Below are 26,479 nucleotides of genomic sequence, written 5' to 3'. Positions count from 1 at the left end.
TCCACTGCCATTTTTCACTTGGTTTGTTCCCTTAAGTGTTTATAGAGCCATTACTTACGTTTAGCAGATGAACATTTACTGTCACATAATTGTCTATGTGTCTTACAACAGGAATAACAAAAAACATTTATTATTTTTAACAGGTTGCCACCTGAATGCAAATCTGATATTAAAGGAATTAATAAAAGTAACAAATTATTTCTAAATGTCTTCACAGCATAATAATACTCTTTTTTTTAAGGGCATGACACTAAGAAACAAACACAAAATTCATTTACAGGAGATTAGTACGTGCTCTGCTTCCTTATCAAAAATAAATCATACGAGGAGAGTCTCTTGGTTTTCTCATTTAAATACCACTTATTAATTCATCTGGTCATATGGGGTTGGTCTGCTACAATTAAGTGCAACTTGAAAAACACATCTATAGAAACATTCCTTTTGTTTTCTTAAACAGACATTTCTCTTTGAAAAGAAAGCCACCAAACCCTACCACACTAACATAAAGCAGGTATGTTTTAGCACAGAAGACTACAAAGGTTTTTTGCATACACCTCAACACTCCTGTTTGTGCAAAATTCTGACCAAATTACGGGTCATTCCATCTGTTTTAAAAGGCAACACGGTCCCTGTAAAGACTTTTTTTTTGGTCAAATTATTATCCAGCAGCACAGATAGTTTGTAAGCTTGAGGGTTTTTGTTTGTGTATGAAAGAAGCACTTCACAGAATGAGGCAAATTTACTGCATCTGGCCTCAGCATAGCATCTAAGATGATTGAACCTTGTCCATGGAGATGAGCAGTGACAATGCTGGTACAGACAGTTTGTCCTCACAGCAACATCAAGGAACCAGCAAGCTTACTGCTGCCTAGTTAGATTTTTGAAATGAGCTTGTGTTTCACTGTGAGGGTGGTGAGACACTGGCACAAGTTGCCCAGGGACACTGTGGATGCCCCAACCCTGGCAGTGTTGGATAAGGCCTTGAGCAACCTGGTCTAGTGGGAGCATCCCTGCCCATGGCAGGGTGATCTATAGGGTCCATTCCAACCCCTTAACATTCTGTGATTCTATGATTAGGTTGGCATTTGGCCATTAATGACTAAAAGATAAGCTGTATGTATAGCTAAGCGATTTGTCAGCCTGGCTCCTCCAGAGGACACGTTCCAGCTGAAACTGTTCAGTCCTACAGAATTTTCATTGCAAACGTAATTTTCAAGTGATGCAAGCATTTCTCCTTAATTTTTATTCATACAATTAATTAAGAAGTATTGTTTGTTACAAATATATTAATCTATAATACATATATAACAGATAAAAACTGTTTAATTTCACAAACTGAATATCAGAGAATCATTTAGGTTGGAAATGACCTCTAAGATCATTGCGTCACAGTACTACTTGAACAGCTACTATTTTCTTTAATATATTTTTCTCAATTCTAGTTCAAGGGAACTTTCCACATGTATTTTTATCTGGAAATTAATCCATTGTCTTCATTCTTTCCTCATGAAGTCATGTGATGGTTGGTAGAAAGTACCAAGGTGAAGTTCTAAGTATTACATTCATTCAACAGATTCACAGTGCTACACATAATTATATTATAATTTAATCCATAAACCTCAGAAATCCTGTAGAAGAAACTCTCCTGATAAATTCCTTAACTTCTGGATTTTAAGGTCTGTGATTCCTTTCCTACAGTTAAGAGGAATTTTTTCAGTGAAAAATAATATGTGGCCTGCTGTAACTATGGCTGACTACAAACACAGTGCTGTCCTGTTACCCTGATAACAAAGGCTGACATCTGGACACATGCATGTGACTTTTAATGGGCTTTCAGAGAAATGTGCCTGTGCAACCTCCTCCATGTGCTACACAGATTCAGTTTACTCTCCACTACACTGCAGTCAACAGGGATCAGAGTACTGTTTCCTAAGTAAGCTTAATTTGTTGTGCTGTAACTTTAGTTTCCATATATTGGTAAGAAATCATGGAGTCCTCACCAGATCAAATAAAGACCAGTACACTTGATTGTGCAATATGGTCAATTATGTTCAATATGGTCAATTATGTGTTAGTCTTTTTCTAACCATCTGAAGTCAACAATTTGTCTTATTAGTTTTAATTGTTTATTATACAGTAAAACAAATGTAGCTTTATGAAACCATCTACATCTCTTTTTTTTCTCCTGAGATTTTCATTTTTCATTCTTTTTCCTAAAATAGCACATACCAAGCAGAGATGTAATGATCAAGAGGAAACCTTAAGGCTATCAGCTGCTGTCTTCTCCCAAGACATATACCTTATGAATAGTTAACATACCACATTGCTTAATATATTTTCATATAGTCGTGCACATCAGCACATTAATACCCCTTCCCAACACGTTTTCCCAAATTCTACACATGCCCTGTGCTTATCCCAGTCTGTTCTTTAAGATGGTACAGTAGGGCAGTGATGAGAATTGGCCTCTGTGCTGCAGAGGTGCTGGCAGGAGTTCTCAGCTCTGCCTTCCATGGCCAGAAGGTGCTTCAACTGAACAAACAACAGACTGGGAAGGTGCAAACGGCCTTTTTGTTTCCTTCCACGAATTAGGTACTAAGTGTATTACATGCAGAGTGATCTCTACCCATGCTGGATATTTGTATATTACTTTTACTTTTTTTTTTTAAATCTTTTACATAGCAACTCCTCCTACAAGGAACTGGATCTTTGCCAAAAAATAGCTCCACCTTGGAGTCAGCTGAGTCTTGTTCTGCATGAACAAAAAATCCAAGTCTCCCTTGAGCTCTTCTGCTGGCTCAAAGACTTTTACCTCAGTGAGAATATTTCATATTCTGCATGTACTTGGGCTTCCACCAGTATGGGAAACAGTAAATGTAATCAAGCACAGAAATTTGAACTCATTATTTGTAAATCACAGAAGTGACATTGCATTTGGCATGAGGTGTCAGATGCACTTGTGACTGAACTCTTCTGAGTCTGGAGCTCAAACAGATGTGACAATGATTTCTGTTGATGGCAAGTCCACGTTGGACACAGTGGTCTGGCCTGAAAATCATGCACCATCCCATGGAAGAGTTGACTTAAGGCTCAGATATTTTGAAAATTAGATTATTTTCCCTAGATTATTATATTTGTAAATACATAACTAAAGACTGGATTCCACTTCTGAAAAGGTTGGCCTAGATTATTAGATTTAATTGTACTATATCTTTAGATGCTGTTAAACCAAGTTCACTGTATTACAGTATTCTCTTGAATAAAAATCAGCAACAAAGTATGCCAGCATTGATTGTAATGTTGAAGTTATGAAGAAGGCTGAGAAAAGAAAAATAGGCTTACCCTGAATTACAGAAACAGTTCCATAGGCCTTGCCCACGGCTCCAAAGCAAGCGATTAAATACCCGGTTAAACAGACGGGAGAGATGCAAACTGTCCACGTCTGGAGCTTTCCACACATGCTGCAGAACTGCACGAACACCTGTCCTGACTATATCCAAAACCTAGGAAAGAGTATTCCAAGTAAATTAAAGCCAAGGCATATTGCAAAACCGAAAACCAGCTGATGGCTGACTGACTGCACACACACACACACACACAGATGACTGCAGAGCTACAAATTCCCACAGATGTCTGGGTTTCATTTCTGTGCATTCATCAGCAAACTTTTATTATATGCTTTTTCTGTCAATAACATTTTGCAAAGCCAAATCAAAATATTTTATTTTTATTACAGAAAAGTTAATTTCTATTTTTTTCAGTCCATTCAATACTAGTTAATTTAAATGACAAAAAGAGTTTAAAAAGAAACAAAATGGACACAATTACAGACTAGAAGCAACTTAACTAACAACCCAAATATTATATATCTTCTTTTCTCACCCCCTTTTAAAATATCCTCTATTTTACAGAGAACTAAAATGGCCTGAAGAGCTACAAACTGCTCAGTGTTACTCTGGATCAAACCATATTAGTTTAGCTGGCAGGAGATAGTGCAGTAAAATCAATAAGTGAGCAAATGATCAGCAAGATATTTAAAATAGCCACATTTATAGAAATGTCATGGATTTATTCTACACAGAGTACCTTTAAATGTAAGCACGTGCAGATGTGGGAGCTGAGCTGCATTCTGTACAGCACAGGCACCAAGGCAGCTGCACACCCAGCTCAGCACTGCTTTGGACACATCTCTGCACATCCCACGGAACTGAACTGGGGCGTGGGAGGGAGCTGGGACTCGCCTTGCCTGCTTTGAAATATCTGGATGTTCTCTCAAGTCGGGCCCCTATGCTCCCTTCACAACACCTGGAGAAAAACAGGTTCCAGAGTGTCGTGGATTCTGACTATTCCCAGACTTACTGACAGCACCTAAATGGTTTTGTGCCCAAAGCAGTGTTTAGGCCTGACACTGGCACTCGGAACAGTGGTAGATCTGTCCTACAAAAAAGCCTACAGTGCATGTAACAAAAAGTCAGTTAAATCAACATAATTTCCTCTAAAGGAAACAGCCTCTCTGCCTCTTTTGCCTGACAGCACCTTCCAAAAGCCAGTCAGACTCGAGTGAGTGGTAAACAGAGGGAGGTATTTATTGATTTGATATAGGATTTTGTAAATGAGAAAGTACAATGCTTTCCCAGGAAACTTTCAGTTATGGATGACAAACTGATTCACATGGTCTCTCAAAAGGTGAAGGAGATTTAGTAGAACAGTAAAGTATGGAAGCATGGTGTAGAATTGCAATTTTTTGGTTCTGCATAACAAACTTGTTTATAAATAGCCTGACAGGACACCATGAAGGAAACAAAGCATAAATAAATAAAATGCTTGCAATAGCACAAGGAAGCTGTGTAGCAGTGCTTAATGGGCAGAAAATCTATAGATACCTAATAATGTCAGCCTTGATGAAATATGGGGTTTCCATGTTACTTAAGCTCTTTTTGAAGACCCAGAATTAGTTTGCATGCACAGGTCTTGCACTTAATCCATGCACATAATAATCCAATGCAAATACAATACTGTCATCTCTGTTGGGAATCTTTCTGCATGCAGGTGTCTAGCCCACTAAAATTCACACCCATAGTCGTCTCCTCCCAAAGAGTGAGATGGAAAGAGGAAGAAATTATAACCTAAGGATGCTTATCTTTTTTTGTGACAGCAGGAGCTAAATCCAGGTTTTGGATTGCCCCGTGCCTGAGGAATGGGTCCAGACTTTCAGACACTTCCTTAGCAGCCTTAGCCTGTTGTCTTCATGCTTCTCAAGCACCTTTCCTTGTGTCTCACCTGTCTGAGGCTTTCCCACACTAATGGCAGGTATCTGTGGTTGTATCCACCCATTTGAACTAAGTCCCTAAATTACGTAAGGATCAACCATATATTTCTTTGCAGTGTTGCACTGCCTAGTGGTAATTTACCTGCCTGGGTGGAACAGAACAATTCCACCCTGTACAGCCTCTCGCTAGTCCAATAGACATGAGCTAAGAGCAGTGATGCCAATGTAGAGCTTTTTCTTTTACTTTAGCACCTGGAGTTGAAGAAAACTAAGAACTGGGTATCTTAGAGCAAGCCACAGACTGCCAGGTACTCTGGGAAAAAAAATTACTTTTCTTTGTCAATATGCCAGAGCAGGAAATGTACCAGTTAATTGTCCTTAATTTACAAACATGGCCTCAATCATCCATTTAGGAAAAGAGACAAGGCATTGCACAAGGGCTGGAAATCACAAAACCTACATCTTCACTTTTCTAAGTTAATTTCCCTAGCTTGCCTTCATCTTTCTGTTTACTTTAATTTACAACATTTACTTTAACAAAAGCAATTATCTAGGTGTAACGGAACAAGATGTTATGAAAGAGCATATTCAAAACCCTCTGGTAAGCATCAAAACACTTCTAAAGAAATTATGTAAAGTAATATAATGTGAAGCAGTCATAACTCCCCCCCCAAGAAGTCTCTTTTTCTTGAAAGTCTTAGAGGTTAAATTTCGTTTTAGCATGCATTGATTGCGTTGGTTTACTCTGAGCTTGCTTCTGAATGCCTCCTGTTCTTGTGCTGTAATTCTTGAATATTACACACTAAGAATATGAGCAGAAGTTTAATTTTTCTACACCATGCTCAATAATTGTTAAGCAAATACAGCTGTCAGGGATGAACACTGTGAAATCTAGTACATTGCCCAGATATTTTCTTCTTGTGTGTTAGAATTTCCCAGTAAGCATAGTGAAGGGGACTGAGATTCTGGTTTGTATTTCACAAAGTTGTGGAAAGGTACCTTTGAGACAGATTCCTTACATGCATAAATATTCTCCACCTTGTGCTCACTTCTCCTTCAGCCACCTCATTGGAATATAAAACATACATCTTTCAAATCAACAAAAGACATTTGGCAGTCCTCAGCTGCAATGTCATTGTCAAAGTTAATCCATTTTTATAAACTACCCTTCCAAGAATAACTATCTGATTGCTTGAAGGGATTGAGGTTAAAAGCAGTTTAAAAAAAAGGCAAATCATTTCCAGTGCAAGCAAAGATGAAGGGCTCGCTAGTGCTTCAGGAATGATAAGTCTCCTAAGTTGTAAAAGATATCCTCACCAGAAGAGCAAAAAGTCGCCGTTTCTGGTTGTGTAGTTTTTGTGAGTAACAACCTGGATCAGTGTGTGTCATCCTGATCCTACATGTACCCCTGGTTTAACAGGACTGCCAGTCAAATAAAGGGCAGAACCTCCCTTTATTGTGGGCTTTCTGAAATAATTGAAGGAGAAAATTCTTTGCTTGGCAGGTCCATTTTTTATTCAATATAATCTATTCTAATACTGTGGGTCAAAAACTCAAATAGCCAAGTGCAACATCACTAACTCTGATGGAGTTTTAACATGCTTGGTCTGAAACTGCTGACTTGTTTTACCCTTATGAATCAAACCTGCTGACTCAATACACTTCTAAGAATGTTAGATAAAATTAGGTATTTAAGCTACTAATTATTTGTTTCCTTTTCTTTCACCAGATTAAGTTTTTAAGAAATTGGTTTTTAAATTATAATCCAGGATAATCATGCTTTCCAAATATGGAGCAACATGATTTCCTACAACAGAATTAATTCATATATATGTTAGTATCAATAGCCAGGATTTCAGCATCTCAAGTCACTCCCAGCTACTGCTAAACACCAGGAGAAACACTGCTGTGCATCTACTTCAGTTGACCTTCAGCAAATGAAATATGTCACTTACTTTTCGTTGCTTTGCTGGATCCAGTTTTGACAACCAATAGGATGACACTTTTGGTTTATGATACTTCCAATTATCCATAATCTGTAATCATTGTAAAACACAAGATAAAAAATACAAAAAAACCCACTGAAAGCTGGTATTTCGTTCATGAGCATTGCTAATGCTTAAAATTGTGAACCTCTAAAAGACCACTGTGGTCTTTTAGAAGAGTTTTCTCTAAAAAGTTTTCTCTAAAACAAATAGAAAAATATTTGCAAATTTATGGGGGAGAACGTTTGCAAAGACATGTGCAACGTTTGAGTTTAACCCTGCCCTCTTTTCTACCTGATTTAGACAGCCATACACTGCCAAGCAGTCAGAAACTTGTCTTGGGTGACTGGGCTCCGATTCCTTGAACACAGCACTAAGTTCCATAATGCACAACTGCTCATCTGTTTAACTAGTGAGGGGGGTGTTGCACAGGGGATATTAGGTGTTAGCTGGAGAACATCTTTTCTCTCAGTTATTGTGCATCAACTGCAATACTCTCCTTTTACAAGGAGCCTACCAAACAAGCTCAAGCTGTGAACGTACCCTTTCACCGTCATTTTGTTATAGTTTCTTTCTGTTCCATTCCAGACCTGACACAAGTTCTGCCTCACGGACCACCAGTGTACCATTCCTTGTTTCCTTCCCTGATGAGGTATTATTTGCCATCAGGAGGGGCTAAGGCCAGCTGAGTTTCTACAGAATTCTGCACTAGGCAGTGCACTTCTAAGCCCACTGCCATTGTGTGAGGAGGCCCCTCCAGACGAGCACACACTGCCCTGGCACAGGAACACACACCCCAGGGCATCAGAGACATTTAATGAACCATTTGAGTTCTGCTTCAAGGGTGAGAGACCCAATCTACTGGTTAGGAATGTTATCTGCCAGCATCACACAAGTCAACCATCATTAGAGGAGGTCTTTCCCACTCGGATGCAGTTTGATGATGTTTTCAACATTTTGAAAGCTCTCAGAGCAGAGGAGGTTTCGGGCCAGACAAGGAATCAGATGACTGACTGACTCACCACGGGCTGTGCTTACTGCACCAGGACCCAAGTGTCCATTTAAATTACCAGATCCCTTCGTATTTCTTCTAAACTCAGAAAAGAACTTCTGTCTTAATTTTTTTCTTTTCCAACCTGGTGTTAGCTTCTTTGCACTAAATATTTAAAAGGGATTCAGATAGCATGTGATTTCTGCTTATATATCTTAAGATTGTGTTTTAATTGACCTTTAGTTGGGCACTGTTTCATGTCTTTGATAAACTGCGAGGCTCAGGACTGTGTTGGATGTGAGGAAGGCTAGGCTGGCAGACCAGAAGAGCCAAAAAGTGTGTGAGTGGTGTTCTTTATGAGCAGCAAAGTTCCAGTCTGCCTTGCAGATACCATTCTGAGTGCTCTGCTGTGCTCATCTGAGAGCAAATTAAACATGTCAGGATCTGTTTTAACAAAATCAGATGAAATATTAATTGTGACATTCTTCTTGGCTTACTTAAAAGTTTTAACTCTCTCCACAATGAAAAATTGAATTTTCCTAATCTTCCTGAATGTTTCTCATATATTTTATAAGGACATAGGAATGCTTTCAGTGCTGCTTTTTTAAAGTCAGAAAGTATGCAAAGCTCCAAACTTCCAAACTCTTCTGAATTATCCTGAGTTTTGGAAGTTTTAAGGCCAAAGGAGCTCAAGAATCATGGACTGAGCTTTTTACTTTGCTTCATTTCAGTGGTCTAAACAGTGTCTAGCCTGTTCTTTTTTCTTATTTATAGATACTCACATCTTCTATAATTAATTCAGATTCTTCATCTGTTTTTCCTGGGAACTTGATTCTCATGTCATTGATAAGGAGAAGGGTCTCTTTTGTCAAAGCAACTTCTTGCTCTTTTGTTTTCTGTTGCAGCAAAGACTCACTCTAAAAACCAATACGAAGCAGAGGAAAAATGTCAAGAGTGTCATTAAATCACATTATAAAGATGTTTGCTTCAAAAAAATTTATAAATGGGGTGATATAAAATATATTCTTTAAATTTATAGACATATTATCTAAGACATAACTAATATACACACGTGTCTTGTACATTAATGCATCACCATTACTTAGAGTTGTCAAGAAATTCAAGAAAAATGTAAGTTCAAATGTAAGTTTGTTTGAAACAGAATACACAAATATATATTCAATATTTATGGTGCACACAGTTTAAGTATAAATTTGAAATTTAGATAACAGACTTTGAATTCAAATTCAGCATTATGAAAAATATTATTAGTCACAAAAATCATCCTTTCAGTTTTTCACTTCAGCAATTGAACAGAAACTGGCAGTATATCATTAAGCCAAGATTTCAGGAAGCATTAAAAAGTAAGGACACTTTGCTCCAGTTCTGGTCAATCAAGGCTCTGACAGTGTCTTCAGTTGTCCAGAATTTTGTTTAAAGTGTCAGTGCTTTTCATACCACCACTGATCAGAACCCTGCAGTGTCTGTAAAAGACCTTCTCTGGAGGGTTTAAAACATAAGATACTACATAGAAGTATTTCTGATCCTCTTTCTTTACTTTAACATACTTTTGCATTTTAATTTTTTTCAAGATGATATTCAAAATTTTTAGGCATTTCTAAATCTTTGTATATTGTAAAAACTACAATACTTAAGGATATTTTTGCTTAAGCAATGGATAAATATTTCCAAGTACAAAAAAATACCCTGCAATTTGATACATATAAGTGTGGCCGAAATAAGATAGCAAATAGTTCCAAATCCACTTTTGTTTATAACTGCTATAATAACATCTGCAATTTCCAACTGTAAATGGCTTATTCTAAACTTTGTTTCCATATCTTTAGAACATTTGGATCTCAGCAGCCTCCAAAAAATGGCAATATGCTGCTCTTTTTTTGCCCAAAAGATAGATAAACTAACACTTTATCATGCACAAATGATTTCTTTTTAGGAAATCACAGTTTATCAATTTTAATTTTATTCTAGCAGTAATATATATTATATTATTCTTAGTTGCAAAAATAATTATGAAGAGAGTTCCATTCAGAATACGGTGCTAAATTATGAGTAGTTCTTATCCATTCTGTAAGTAATTTTATTAACATTATTTTTAGGAAGTGTGACCTAAGCTCTATCACCCAGTGTAATTGTTCTGCATATCAAGATCATTTCTGTGGTGGAGCTTTCTCAATGAAAAAGGGAGTATAGTTTCTTACTAATGTTAATTTAAGCAAGTAGCCCATTTTTAATGTCAGATGGTAAGAGACTGTTCTTAATCTTTCAGTAATTTATATTTGATATAAAGTTAATGTGAACAGAAAAATCTATATTAGCCCTGTCTCATTAAACTCTCCGAGTACATCATGATGATAAAAGGGTATTTTTAAACTCGAGATAGCTAATGTGATAAAAAATACCTTCAGTGCTTTGTTGTGAAGACACAATCTTAATGTCTTTCCAATTCTATTAACTGACTTTGGAGATGGAAAACTCTGTTAAGGAGTATTTCACAAGATGTCAGCACACAATTCTAAAAGGATCCTTTTTCATCATTTAGACAAAGCCTCACAGGCAAAACAGACAATGAGTGTTCTACTGGATAAAAATGATGATTAAAGATAGTAAATACTATGAAGCAAGTTAATTAGCATTACAAAAGGATTTCTCATAATCAAAGCTCACCACATACAGAAAGGCTGCAAATATGGGTTAAAAGTGCCAATCTGTTTTGCCCCATCTGCAGTGAGTGATGTGGGTGATGGAATATATAGGTCAGGCATCAAAGCAGGAATGGCAAGGCTGTGGCACCACAGGCAGTGTGAGCCTGGGCCTGAGCCCCACCAGCACTGCCTGGGTAAGTGAACTGTGCTCCACCATGCAAACACAGCAGCACAAATGCCTGGGCTGGGAAGGAGATGCCAAAGAGGATGACAGTCTGGTAACAAAATGAGAAAATATATATATTGTTCAAAGTACATTGTGAAATTATAGCTAACCACACAAATTCTAAACACCTAAAAGTGTTTAATCTGATTATTAATTATTCAGTCTAGTTGCTTATCTGTCTCAAGGAGAGGCTTCAAAATGAAGGAAGCTTTTATCTTCCCTTTTAAAGAAAGAAAATGGCTTGCAGTTATTGCAGTGGCAAATCCTGAAGACAACAAGCACTACATAAATTTTCAGCTGTTCACTGTGGAAGTAGAGCTCTACTGCAGTGGTATAGCATACATAAAACAAGTACAGGTTGAAAATTATTTACACCTTCTACAATGGACACCTATACAAAGTCTTACCAATGTTTTATTTTGGTACAATGTATTTACCCTTGGAGTATACACTGGGTTTGGAATATTGATCTATTTTTGTTACTGTAAATATTTTGAAAGTAAGTGCATCCTTATTTCAGAACCAGAAGCCCCCAAACAAATCACAGAAAATTTTTGAGAGAGGTAATGACCCTTTCTATCTTCAAAAACCTATTTAGTAGAGAGGGCTGCCCACTCACAAAAACTCTTCAGGCTTCCATTCTCACAAAATGTAACATCTCTACTGCTGCACCAGGAACCCTGAAACATCACAGTTAGCACTCACCCTGAGTCATAGACAGGTCTAGAGATCCTGTATTCCCAAGCATCTGTCAAAATAACCTTAGGCTTTCTGACATGGTGAAAATTAGTAATGTGTTTCCTGAGTTTTGGAGAAATGAACACATTTTGAATGTAACTGCTGTGTTAACTCACCCCTGGAGAGCTCCCAGTCCCCAAGGTGGCTGTGTGAGAGACTCTGGCTGAGGACGGGCTGCGGTTCAAGGAGTGAGACCTGTTCACTGAGGATGTTCTCTGGAGCTGCAGAGGGGCTTTGGCCGAGCAGGGCCGGGGCTCAGCTGCCTGTGGCTGCACAGTGAGCACTGAGATGGAGCGAGGGCAGCTCACTGAGCGCCTCATGGGGCCTGGGCAGGACGCAGGGCACGGGGATGATGGAGATTTGACAGTTTTATTGGAGGGTTTCCAGTTCATTCTCCCTGCAGACAAATTAAATGAGTGAAGCAATTACTTACTATTCTCTTAATGCCCATTTTTCAGTCTTTGTAACTAATAACATACATGATCAACACGTGTGAACATATGTTGTACCACCCTGTATGATGAATAACAACTATAAATGTAGCAGTCAGTCATGTCAGATCCCCTAATAAGACATAATTTCCACACTCTATAAGAAGATTTATTTCTTCCCCATATTCAGCTTTAATCAAGTAGACTCCAGTCCTCTATAACATCCATAAGATTTATTAGAGAGGGCATGTGCCCTGTAGGTCAAAAAGTATGTGACTACTGAGTGTGACTTCCTGACCGTAAGAATATGGAAACAGGAGAGAAAATGTGCTCGATGGATCCCATATTTGCAGATCTGGCATCCCTCGTCTGCTCCTGTATAGCTGTAGTTTTTTAATTCAGTCTTCTGCTAAACAAATGCTATGAAAAATAACATTTTAGAAGCAGTACTACACATGTGCAATTACATTATGAAATTCTTTGAGACAATATACTACTGAAACAAAAAAATAACATGCTATATCTACTAATTTAGAAAATACTTTAAAGAAAATGAAACAAGCAAAGCAGTGTTTACTCCTAAGATACAAATGTTGATACATTCTAAAATACTGAAGAGTTTCATATAATTCATCATCAAACCCAGACTTACTTGGAAAAATGATTTAACTTACCTGATCGTTCCAAAGGTTTGTATTTATTTTCTTCAAGATCGTATGAAACTTTTTTCTCTTTTTTTTCATTGTGATCTTCCTTTTCAGTTTCCTCTTCCGATTCTGACACACAGCTACCACTATCACAGCTACTATCACTACTGTGGTTCTTAATTTTCCTTAAGGAATGTGCACTTTCTGGCATTGAACACAAGGGCTAAAGAAAAAGGGGGGGAAAAAAAGTACCTGATTCAGGCAGGTTCAGGCAGGATTTGCACAGCTATAAACCCTCCCAAATTAGACTGGAAGTTTGTTCTATATTTTAGAATAAATGCTTAAATATTTCATTAAACTGACTCCACAACAATCCTAATCTTTCTCACAGGAAGAACAGCATAATATAGTAATGGGGGGGGGAATTATTTTATTTCAAGTATGACTTGCACTACCAGACATGTTGAATTATAGTTTAAAATCATAAATCAAGTGCTATAGAATACTATTTACAATCAGTTTAGGTCCTTTGCTGATATTTGCAATAATTGAAGTTAGAGTTCAGCCATGATCAACATGGAGTAAAAAAACATGCCAAGGAACTTCAGCTGCTATACTTCTGAAAGAGAAAGTGATTAATCCACATCCTGCAGAGAGCAGAAACTGGAAGAATATAGAAAGCTGTGCTGGGTGTTCTTGGTGTCCCATATGCACGTGGGATTCAGTGCCATCGGCTAATGAATCCTGAGCTATTTCCAAGGATACTGCAAGACAAAAATCAGAAAGTAGGAGACAGAGAAACTGATGCAAGAACAGAAACGACAAGTGAAAATTTTCCTTCTTCCATCTGCTGTCGGTCAGACAAGAAAAATCCAGTATCCTCCATTACCTCTATTATCCTAAGCAGATTTAACTGGTCACCTTCTTTTCCTACACATTTTCTTTCCAGTAACTCTCAGCTGTAGGAAGCTATGCTGATGGTAACATCTTCCTAGTCATCAAATGGATTGCAATTAAAGCTCAGATTTAAAAAAAAAATCATAATTTCTGAATATACTTTGAGTCAGATTGAAATAGAAGAACTCTCGGGAAGAATTTAAACTTTCCTAATGTATTAACATAATGTAATGCACCTAGATTTATTAGGAGAGGTAACAGAAAAAAGCCCCAAAACATTGCTGCAAGATACATTTTATAACTAAACATATGCTTCCTAAACTTCCATTCCAGACAAAGCAGGGAAGAGATTTCTGCCTAAAAAGTGACAGCCTGTTTATGCAATCCTAAGGTGTTAGACTAGATAAAGAGAAGTTAAAGAAGAATATTCCATTGAGGAGAGCCCTGACAATTGCTGTTACACAAAGAATACATTGCTATGTATTTGTCTATCTGCCAGAAGGACAGTGTGCCTTACTGCTTTCTTAAAAATAGCTGTCCTAACCATGAAACACTGTGTATGATAGAAATGCATTGATCAGACATTCCTGATGAGTTAGGCAAGGTATAATAAACATTTTCACTCAAAACTCACAGGGGCTTTCCACTTATCATATACATGTTCCTCACACATTCTACACTAAACAGTAAGAACATCCTGACCAGGACTTCACATCAATTAACACAAAAGAACAAAAAGAAAAGTCGAAGAATTATGAAAAGCAATAAGGACAAATGATCTGGGTTTAAACTGACCTCCTAAAGTAAGAGATGTTTGATTGCTTAGCAAGTTTAATCACCTTGATTTTCTCCTTATGCTAACCTGATTTTTCTGTGACTAAACTCATCTGATCTTATAGCAAAGGATTGAAAAGGACAGTAATTGCTCATTTCCTAGCTGTTCTTTTCTTTGCCTAGCCCTTCATCCCACACACACCGGTACAGTGTGAGACACGGTAACCCCGGCAGTGGGGAGGGGAAAGGAGACCTCTAGAGGCTACAAATAAGCTGGACATTTCCAGAATGCATTTCTCAATCACACAGAACTCAGCAACATTTTCACTGCAGAAAAAAAATGCCTTCATTCTAAGAAATTCTTGATTTTTTTTCTACACGGAGTTCCTTGTCATGTTCAAATAAAAATAAGGCTGAAATTCCTGGCAATTATGGAACAGTTGTTATACACCCCCCCCTACCCTTCATATATAGATAGGTATGTGCAAGTGTAGATATTTATATATGTTTCTATGTAGGGAGGAGGATGAGGAGGAAAACACGTCTCCCCTGACTATTCCAACTGTTCTGTACAGAGTTTTCTGAGTCCCGACTGTTCTTTTTTTCTGAGGAGGAGAGTGCACAAAAGGCAGTGCATCTGACCTCCTAACAGTAGCTTCTGTCAGCAGGCCACCTACTGAATTTTAAGGGGGGAGAGACTTTATGACCTGCTAAAAGAACCTTTCATGTTGGATTACATGATGTGAAAAGTACCTGTCCCATGGTTGGTTTCGGGTTTTTTCTGTCAGAATTTGCATACGTTACTTTCTTAATATGCAAATAGTTCTTTATTTGTAGGATTTTATGGTTACTAAAAGAGTTTTACAGCTGGATTATTCTCCTACCTGACAGATTGACAGGCAATAGTAAGTTCTACTGCCTGTCCCACTCTCCAGATTTCTCTATAATAAATATTTAGAGCCTACACATATCATAGCATCCCCTTTACAAAGAGCTGGCCAATTAAATGCATATCATTGGCCATATGCACCTCACCTCTTACAGGAAAGAGGTGCTGCTCTTTTGGTAGAAGATCCAAGCCCATCCACAATGGGCATCTGTATTTCAAAGGGAGTGCACAACACATTATACAGCCAGGGAGGGTTAAATGATTGAGAAGTGTAACAGGAGCATAAAAAAGATGCAGGACTAGAAATCCTGTATAGCATGAAGTGTGCACACTGCAAGGAAAAGAAACAATCTCCCTGGAATAGCTAGTTTCATTGCTTTCCCTTTTGATTTCATTGATTTTATAACCAAAAAAAAGGAAATTCCGGTCATAAGCAATGTTTTCTTTCTCCTCTAAATGCAAAGTAGTGTACTGGTAGAGCAGCTTGTAAGCTACACAGTCCATTTGTCTGCTATAAAAGAAGACCATGGCATATAGTCTGACCCATAATTAATCAAAATTCATCCTAAAACTAATTGAGAGAGGTTTTTCAATTTGGGCTTAGTACCCTTTTAAACATTTACAGGCTCCAGTTTGGGAATGGCTTGTGTGCAACCAGAGTAGAGGTAGAACAGATCAAGTCTGTGTGATACAGTCAAAAGGTGGATGCTCTCTGGGGGTTGCTGGGAAAAGACAGGCTTCTGGAAAAAGGAAAAAATGTGACTGAGATGTTAAACTTGAATTAAGTGACCCCATGTTAAAGAACTGAAAACAAACTTCCAGGAAAAGAATTCCTGAAGAATGGGGATTGAGTGTGTTGCTTGAGTGGACTGGATTTTTTTTTTCTTCTTTAAATGAATCCACTGCTGTTAAAGCACTAGCTCACAAAATCCCCATATTTGTAATGAGGTCCCTGCAAATCTATCTTAATACCAGATTGGGTATGTAGATCCTCTTTCCAGTATGCATGCCTGTAATAAGAGGTAGCCCTTTGGATTCTTGCACATATCTGAAGTACCTCTTCAAGCTCAGAACAATTGTCAGCATTCATTTTGTACTTAGATTCACAGATTTGTACACCATGTCATCAGAAACATGAAACGCTGTGAAAAAATCTACATGCATCAATAAACAAATCCTTCAGAGCTCAGGAACACAGAGGCAGGCTCTTTTAAGCAGACTTGACCTAAAACATTTGGAGGATATAAAAAACATACTTATTTTAGCCAAGTTCAAACTATTTATCTTTACTGGCTTACAGAGATATGCCATTTATTTAAGGCAAAGACTCACATGAACTGTGCACACAATCAGAAAACATTAAGCTAAAAATAATATACATTCACATTAAAAGCAGATTTTGTATACAAAAGAGGTTCCAAGATACACTGTACAACTATTTTAGCAAGTGAGGAAGCCACAGACGTACTAAAATTATAATTAATTCTTCGATCTTCCATAGTGCCTTTTATTCCATGATCTCAAAATTCCTAATTTTGGAACTAATCAATTAAAGATGAAAGCATTCTTTTGAGATAGGCTATTGATATAAAAATCTTTTCACACACTGAAATCAAGCAATCTCTTGCACAACAGCAGTTGCCAAGCATGGCAATTCCTCAAAACAGTTTAGAGAGGGAAAGAAGGATCTTATACACATTTAAAATTTTAGTGGGATTTAGTTGGACAAATGGTAGTGATGCTTCTCTCCATACTTTAAAAAAAAAGTTAGTGCCAGTCTGAAGAAGAAAACTTCCACCAGGACCAGCTAACTAAATTCCCCACTTAAAATTCCCAGAATACCTGTCTACAGAGTGAAACAAAAAATCTAGAAGTCAAATACCTTAGGTCCTCGCTGCCTGGTGCATTTTCCCATTAGCTTTTCATCATCTATTTCACACTGCTCCAGAAGATCCAAAATGTCCTCCTCCTAGAAAGGGGAATTTCATTAAAATTGATTCAAAGCAGGACAGACCTTGTCCTTCCAAAATTCAAGCAGAAAGTGGTAGGAATTTGAAATTACTCTGATTACTAATTCCTGAAATAAGACTATGAATTCCTCCACAGGAGGAAATAAAAGCATTTCTTCTCATGCATGCATCTCTCCTTACAAGCAAAATGAAAGTTAAAATCAAGTCTTAACATTTATTAAAAGTAAAAGTCTGAAGAAAGGGTTAAACAAAGATTCCTGTAAAGCTGCTGGATGATGCCAACTACAAAGATGCAAAATCATTTATTTCTCAGATTTCAAATTAAATCACATTAACTGGTTATTAATATAGCAATTTTCCTACTGTCTCTGACTAAATAAGTAAGCAAACAGGCAGAGTTTTTGGATGCCTTTAACTAGAGGAGCTGGTTTTAGGGTATCTCTTGTTCCAGTCCATAGAGGTGGATGAATAGGCTGGGAACGTTACTGGAGGAAGAAGGAGGCAATTACCAGCTCAAAAGCAGTTTCTGCCAACCTCTGGTTTGGCCAGGGGTAAGGCTGAGGATCAGGGATATGGTAAAGTAGCTTAAAGCCATCTAGCCTGTCTCCACCCTGGGTCCACTGCAGTTCATCCAGATTCAAGGATCTGGCCCACAAGCTGCACAAAGAATAATAATAAAATCATGGAAACATTATCAAATGCTATTTATTAGCCATCACACATGATTATCGTGAAACTAAACCACAAGGTCATCAATTCAAAGATAAGCAACTTCTAAAGCCAATACTTCATGTACTTCAGTACCTTCATTCTTTTTAAAGGATTATTCATTTCCCGCTGCAGTGAAGCTGCTCTTCCAGCAAGAAAGGTCTGGAAAGCAGTGGCTAACAAAGTGTCATACTTTTCAAGTAATGTCTTATCATCAGGAGGGTAAATTCGCCTAACACAGGGAAAAAAGGAGAGGAGTTTAAGATAGAAGCTGAGCTATTGATCAGGCTAAGAACAAAAGTAAAGTCACTAATACAGTCTCTTCTATAATGCATGTGTGCCCCATCTATAATAATTATATAATATCATACCATAAAACACAGACTCTGAACATTGCTCTCTAAATCTAATTTTAACTCGGTCAACACATTCATGTCTAAACCAGCAAAAAGAAAACCATGCAGGTCATTCCAGAGGTACACCAAACCCCAGTTTTGCAGTGCTCAGAAATTTCAGTGGGTGTGAATGATGCATGCAGGTGTGAATGATTCATTAAATATTAACAAAATATCGCATGTAAAATGTAGAGCCACAAAATAATTTGTATTAGCAATAAAAGGACACAAACCAGTGAAAATCTGAACAATTGCTTTGATTTCCTGGGCAGGATGTAAATTAAAGATTGAATATGTACTGAACTTGAATGCTAAATCCTTCAAGTCTCCAAAAAAATAACAGGAGGAAATAGGCACTATAAGAAAGAAAAAGAATTCTGGTACATGGATATATAGAGTGACTCTGATTTTCCATTAGAGCAGCAATGCCATTATTCTCTAAAATCACAGGTAAGAAGATTATGGCAGTATGAGAAGCAGGATTTGGTGATTTATTCATGTTCATCAGGCAAGAATGGGCTTTGAAGAACACCACTCAATCCATCTGTCACGAATGCCTGAAACACAGTCAGAAATTATGAAGATGGAAAACTTAATTTCTAATGAATTGTAAGGAGTAATCCATAAATTAATTTTGCCTGCAGTGTGCAAAGCATAGACATCGTTTATATAGGTATTATGTGACTTTCATGTATTTGTGAGTCCTTTCTGAACTTTTTACAAAGTTCTTTCTCCTTCTTCCTTTTCAGACTTGTTCTCTTTGGAAAGTTGTCTATCATGAGGATTTTGTTGCAATGAAAATAGGATGGTTATAATACCATTAGACTCGGGGCAGTTCTAGAGCAAAACGAAGATGGTTTTGCTGAAGGAGCTCTAATTTAGGCTCAGCCAACATGTTTTAATGGTGTGGATTCTACTGCAGAAAAAGTGTCATAGAACAGTACTTTAAAGGAAGGATAATGCTTTTAATATAGGTAGAAGTAGACTGCAGCCGAAAGCCATTTCAAAGTCATATATGTCCTTTCCACTTCCTCTGGAATTCCCAAAATCTGGAAAGCACAGCTCCTCCTTGGGCTGCCCAGACTCCTCCTGGAGCCAGCTGTGCTTGCAGACAGACATCAACTGAGCCAGCTGCTGAGCTGACACTCACAGAACAAATCCAAGCCTGCTGAGGCTCACTGAGGTGTCTCTGGATTTTTGCTCAGAGTGCCATATTAATCCAGGCAGCAATACTAGCACCCAAAATGTCCATGATTCTATGTCCCTGCCTGACAGAAGTTAGTCCTGCTTTGCGAAGGAATCTCACATGGAGAAAATACTGCATAACACTCCGAGAAAATTCCTCTGCATCTCTGGCCAAGATTACTTTCCTTCTCAGGATCTACTGATTCTTCAGCCTTTTCTCTAGCCCACGGTAATAAGAAAACACAAAGCTGCTCTGCCCTTTTACAGGAGCACATTCCTCATGAAGTGACACTTCACTTTTTCCTGAGAAAAAAATGTTGTTGTGTTTTTATTGAATGACATTAACCCAAAAGCTCAATAAGGAGAACATGTGGCTCATTTTCAGTCAAGAACTGAATAAACAACCTAAAAAGTGATCATTTAATACGGGAGATTTTAAAGTTAGCAAAAAAGAAAAACGTGTTAAAGCACCATGGTGTTTCTCTAAATGACATGAAAATAACCACTTCATCACTTCATTTTACATTTAGGGGTTTTTTTACATACTAGTTCAGCTCCATCAAGAAAGGATGTAATTAAAACTGGGAAAGTTACAAAGTCAGACTTTTTGAAAGCAAAATGTTAAGTCATCAAAAATGAAAATTTCACACAAACATCTATCTGTTTAAATGAGAACTTTCCTGGGAATTACAGAACATCTGCTCAAAAAAAGCAGTGATGAAGAACAGCAATAAAGGCATTCTGACTAATTCAGAATAAAATATGTAAACTCAGATCTCCCACGTTCTGGATGAATATTATTAAGAGTGGGCAAATATTCCCATCATCTCTTCCATACTCTGCTCCCTTTCAACAAATATTTGTAGGCCTTGCTTTCACTTCTCATTGAAGCACAAATCAAGAAATAATAATAAAAACATCATTAAACGAAATTTTTGTTTTCTGGCCAATGCCTATTGTAACTGACAAGATAAAGCTCTTGTTGAACATATTTTACCATGGAATCTAAAGGCACTTATGTTTAAACCTACTAAGATCCAAAATCAAAGTGCAAAAATACAAATATAGTATTTCAAATGTCACTCTAATAAAAATGGTGGGTGCACCAACAAATTTTCTGAATTTTTGGCAAGCCTCTGAGATACAAATCAGATTTGATTTCCTTACAGGGGAATAATCATACCCCTATATTGCCCTCCCTCATCCCCAATGAGATAAGAATGATCATATGTGATTACAGGACAGGTCCATAACAAGTCATGCTCCTTGGCACACTGAGTGTGAATAATCACATCTTTCAAACAAATGTCTTGCACTAGGTGCAAGATGATGTCTTGCATCAGTCACTAGGGTGACTGATGTCATATAAATCCCTAAGTGCTTATAAAAAATTAGAATCAAGAAAAGAACTACCTGGATAAAAACCTACCTGATGTAGATGTATATATTTTCTATAAATGCCTACACATTTTTAGGAGAAAATTGTCATCTACCACAAATACTCATTTCCATTATTCCCGATGAATGCATTGAATACTTCCTACTAATACAGTCAAAAATATGCACCTGTAGTTCCCCATGTGTCTATTTTCATGCTCCTCTTTGGAAATCTGTTTACGTACTTGTGCAAGCCTTTCCTTCTACAAATCAAGAAAATAAGACAATTAAAACAAAGAGACCATAAACCACGGGCAAGAAACAGCTCTTTTTTCCCCTCCCTACCAGCTCTTCTTTTCTCCTCTCCAGCGTGTGGCGCTGCTTCTCCCACTCTGAGGAGCCTGGCAACAGTTTTCTCATTGACCCTTGACCATACAGTCTTTTTTGAGCCTCAGCCTTCTGCTGAGCTAAATTTCTCCTTTTATCACTTGTCCTGAAACACAGATGATATTAAGAAATGTCAATCCAATGCAGCTAAGATGCACCTTCATATCAAGTGTATCGTCTGTATTTTCCAATCAGTCATGTGTGGTTTATGACATAAAATTAGAATTGAAACACTCACTGAGTTGGGAGTTTATTTAGTATTATCTTTCATGGCTACAATATTCTTTAAGGGTACTGTATAAACTCTCTGCTATACTTTAATGTACAAACATGGTTGCTTCTATTTTCCCGAAGTGTAGCTTTTTTCCAACATATCCCAGCTACAAACTTTTCCTGTAGAGGGTATGGCTTTTGACTGTATATGACACTATCACCATGCCCATGACTGCACACACATCCCAACTTTGAGACCCCTTTGAAAAATAATTTTTTTTTAAAGTACAAAAATTACTATTACTATTCATTTTTTTTGCAAGCACATATGCAAGAAGAAAAATTAAATTTGGGTTATTTCTATAGCAAAACTGACAGCAAGGGAAACATTTACATTTTGAAAATATGAAGGTGAAAAAAAGGTCTTCATTTCCTTCCTGTCCAATTCAAGTTTTAAGAAAAGAAAAAATTTTAAAAAATCAAAGCAAACAATGATCCAGACTAAAGAAAAGAGGACAAGTTACCGTATGTTGAGAAGTTGTAATGCATTCAGCAGAACACCTTTTTTTACATCATAGTCTATTTTTTGATCCGTTCCAAAGCTTGGGGCACGATTAATCTGAAAAAAATAAGATACAGAATAGTCAGGAATGTTCAGGTTCCTGGGGAACACACCTGTTGTAACAGGCTTTGGAGAAATGACTCTTTTAAATATAGCAGAGATTTACAGAATACATGTGGAGAAGCTCTTTTCCATTTGTATTTCTTAAAAAAATAAGAGTATTGAGTATCACAGCTACTGGGAACCAGGAGCTGTACCTTTCAGCCACCAAGTTATCCAGCCACTTACAGTGAACACCATTCAAGTACTGGCAAAGAGAATCCAGTCTGATCTACTTGCACTTGCTGCATCCAGAAAATTTACCACACAAAGTGCTGTTAAACACATTATAACAGATGATATGATGTGCTGTGCTGTGGTGGTCCAGCACAGGAAGAGTTAAACTCTTTCCTAGTTCCCAGCCTGAAAGCAACTTTAAATACTACTCTAAAAAGTAACGACTATACAAGAACAAAAAGAGCCTCTAATTCAAGGTCTGCTCAAGCATATTTAAATAACTTTTCAGATACACTTGACAGCAACACCTAGAGATCTATGTTATTAAATCAGTACATAGTGTGAAAACAAAAAATAATTAGATGTCTCAGTAACAAAAAGTTTATAAGCTACGTACAAGAAAAGAGATTAAAAATGTTACCATAAGTATAGAGAAACAAGGAAATGCAACTGGGAATCAACAAGACTAAATCACACTCTTAACAGCCAGGAGTCTCAACCAGCCACCCTACAACCCTACCAAGCTGTGGAGTCCCTTCCATTTTCAGAAAGCTTTGAGAATAAATAATCATTTACTCTAGGAATCCTTTCCAGGATGGCATAAAAATTAATATTTGAGCAACGAGTGCTAGTGAGAGGCAGGAATCTCACCTTGATCGTGAATGAGCAGTGCTGGTTCCAGGAGGGACAGATACAAAAGGGCTTCAGCAGTGAATGCTAACACCTTGAGCCCCGTGCAAATCACCAGTGGGATAGTTTGTGTGTCCAAAGCAGAGGGGAAAAGCGGTTAATTAATATGTTGTTTTAACACTCTAAGGACCTCTTAGAGCCTGTGCAGCTGTGGGACAGGACTGTGCTGCTGCTGAGCCACCAGCTGCCCTGTTCTGGGCCCCAGCTGCCCTGTCACTTATGCTCATAGCCAACAGGTGCCTTTCAGCTTTGGAATCAGCTTGTTGGCTGGTTTTGCAGACAGGCTGGCAAACTGAGCAGTGAGAACTGATGTTGAAACAAAAAACATGAAAATTCAGCAGAAATAGTGAAAAGATTTATACATTTTGTTTTTTGGAAGACTTTCTTCCAGATATCTAATTTTTTAACCCTTTAGACTGACCTGTTCCTCTCCTATCACATCACAAAGGCTGATTTTTTTCCACATTGTGACAGTACAAACATTAATTTACATCCCTTTTTTCCTTTCAAGTGCCAATGAAATGTGATGAGATACATCAGAAATGTATTTCCACATGGTAGTACAAGGAATGCAAATACCATCACTCTCTATATTCAGCTGTTTGATATCTGCATATAATTTTACTTATGTAAGGAGCTAAATATTCACTGGAATAAAGTGTCTTATCAATTGTGGTCATGGACGAAAAGCTTGAGAAGTCTTATGCAAAAACTGTATGTTAAGGCAATTGATTTTCCCTTAAAATATCCTTCAAAAGAAAGTACTATCCTTTATCTGTCATGTGGTTATCCCTTATTTCCAGACAAGAAATATGATTGCTGACTAATCTGTAAGACAGTAGTACAGTAACCTTTAGTGATATGCCACAAGAGGTACTCCTAGTAACTGGTTACCAAACCATTGCATGTGTATCTGTCAGCTGAGAGACTCTTATGTGGAGCTCAGTGACCCATGAACTGGGACATACTCAGTTAGGCTGTGTTAATGTAACATCAGTAATTTTATCAGGAAGGCACATCTTGAAGGTTGTTGACAAGAACAGGATTGTATGAGGGACTGCAAAAGTACGAGCAAATGATGATAGTGAAGGCCTTGAAAATCCAGAGGCTCAGATACACACAGAGCACAGTGGCCAAAGTGCGCTCAGTGCAGGAATGCAGCCTTGCACACTGGATAACACGGGTCTGGGGACAACAAAGAGAGCACAGGAAGTGATTCCAGGAAATGGAAAAGACTTGTGGTAAAACTTAAACACAATGTGGAATTGCTGGCCAGTGAATGAACAGCCAGCAAGTGGACACTGGCAGCAAATGAACAAAAATAACCCTAAAGTGAAGCTAAGAGCAAAGAGGAAGAAAACTTCACCATCACAACAGTATGTTCTTCCTGGTGAAGAACCCAGGACACTGAAAACTTCCTATAACCACCTACCCCTCTCTTTTTGGAGAAGTAGACCTCTCCTGCCCCGTGCTGGCCTTTGGACCTCCAGGGACACAGGCAGGGCAAGTGTAACATGAGAGATTGGAGTCGATGCTGGGAAGCTTGTGTATGTGAACTTCAACTACTTCATTAATAGGAATTAGCAATGATTGGTTGCTCTAAGATGTTCACATTCATGGGCTGTTAACAAAGTTTTGAATAGATTTTGCTAGTTCAGTTACACTAAATAATACACTTCTGAATGTGTGTATAAGGTTTCTGTTGACCACATAAATCACAAGAGAAGTTGGGTACCCTGCACTTCAGGCAGTTACTAAAATATGTGATCTTTTTCTCCGATGATCACAACTGGATGTAATGAGGTTGAACAAGGTTGGAGTCCATCCAAGAACCTCAAGTGTATGATTTTCCCTCTTACATAAAATAAGCAAGCTTGGAAATTTTGCTCAAAATGAGTAAAACTGGATTTTATGGGAACTGAAGGGAGATCTAGATCTAGGTAGTTGTTGCTACTCTCTGCTGAGACTGCACAAATGCTTGCCAGAAACATTTGGTGCCACAAGATGGCAATCCTGCATTTCCCAGAGCCCTCACTCCGGTAGAAGGTTCCGGAAGTTCAGCAGCATCAAGGAGCAGGAGAGCTACAACGCATCAGGGCAATATAAACAAAAGTCAACTCAGGGAAGCAGAGTCATTATAATATGTTGCACAATTATTTCTTGTAATAGTTTATTAAGCTATCTTTATAACAGAAAAGCTACATCAGGCATGGAAACATGAAACTAGATTTATCATCCTAATCCTATTTTGGCAATTTTCCCATAACACTGGGAACATTCAGGGCCTTGTGATTAGTACTTGTTACCACTGTTAGAAAGAATGATTCACTCCCCTAAGGGGGTTTTGGCCAGACTGGAATGGTGGAAAGAGATTAAGAGTGGAAATCTAGTGAAGAAGCCAGAACTATTTTAGAAAAAAACCCTTATCTATATATGTGCACATATATACATATGGAATATATATATTATGTATAGTGTATTTATATACATTGAATATTTGACCTTTACTACACTACATGTAGCATACATACAGTGTGCATACATATAAGTACTCTGTTGTGAGTGCTGCAAAAAACATGAACAAGCACAGTAAAAAATAGTAGACAAATACAGAAACCAAGTAAAGTTTCAAAGTTTGAAATTTCTGTTAGTTTAGTTAAATGTCTGGCAAAGTACTTAAGACACTTGTATGAACAAAAAAAATAGTAACCAGGCATACTCCAAGCCCTGAAGTATTCTCCAGCAACTCAAAGAACCAGAGCAGCATTTGCTCCTTTATGAGTTCTCTCTCTCATAAACCAGAAGTCTGGGATAGTATGATTCTCCTTGGAGACCCATTCTCATAAGTGGTGAATCAAGCCCCCCAGAATCTCCACACCTCATGCAAACATGAGAGGACATAGAGGTGTGTCCTTCAGAATGGATTTACTACACAGGCTGCCTCACCATCTCTCCCAGAAGAGCTCTACCAGCTTTTGCTACAAGGCTGGATGCAGTGTTACATGGACCAGCTTTAATCTGCACTTCAGTAACTACATCCAGTTCTGTGCAAGCCACAGGCAATCTACAGATGGTAATCTGGAAGTGTAGCACTGAATCAAAGGGACAGCAGGCTTCACTGGACAAAAACAGAAGATGTCAATGGAGTACAGACTAAGTTCATGTCATGTGCTGCTTTTGGCGAGAACATCAAAGCCACCAAATAT

General features: G+C 37.8%; 1 protein-coding gene across 8 annotated transcripts in view; it reads right to left on the bottom strand.

Moving 5' to 3' along the window:
* The window catches only part of TTLL7 (tubulin tyrosine ligase like 7), a 62,704-nt gene that overhangs the window by 5,647 nt on the left and 30,578 nt on the right, over positions 1-26,479 (bottom strand). For 7 of the 8 annotated variants that reach the window (XR_003528581.1, XM_027648868.1, XM_027648869.1 and 4 more), the window contains 11 exons: positions 22,270-22,364; positions 21,491-21,638; positions 21,335-21,408; positions 18,285-18,420; positions 17,393-17,479; positions 12,978-13,173; positions 11,989-12,269; positions 10,666-10,740; positions 9,028-9,162; positions 7,225-7,305; positions 3,343-3,503 (listed from right to left, as the gene is read on the bottom strand). Coding sequence is in view for 7 of the 8 variants with exons in the window: in XM_027648868.1 (XP_027504669.1) it covers positions 3,343-3,503; positions 7,225-7,305; positions 9,028-9,162; positions 10,666-10,740; positions 11,989-12,269; positions 12,978-13,173; positions 17,393-17,479; positions 18,285-18,420; positions 21,335-21,408; positions 21,491-21,638; positions 22,270-22,364 (1,469 nt within the window). In the remaining variant the exon portion in view is untranslated. The remainder of the gene's footprint in view (positions 1-3,342; positions 3,504-7,224; positions 7,306-9,027; positions 9,163-10,665; positions 10,741-11,988; positions 12,270-12,977; positions 13,174-17,392; positions 17,480-18,284; positions 18,421-21,334; positions 21,409-21,490; positions 21,639-22,269; positions 22,365-26,479) is intronic. The other variant, XM_027648874.1, reaches the window with a different exon arrangement.

The sequence above is a fragment of the Corapipo altera genome, unplaced genomic scaffold (assembly GCF_003945725.1).
Source record: "Corapipo altera isolate COAL_440 unplaced genomic scaffold, ASM394572v1 112, whole genome shotgun sequence".
NCBI lineage: Eukaryota > Metazoa > Chordata > Aves > Passeriformes > Pipridae > Corapipo > Corapipo altera.
Note: the sequence above shows the minus strand (reverse complement) of the source record. Positions and strands in the feature narration are given on the sequence as shown.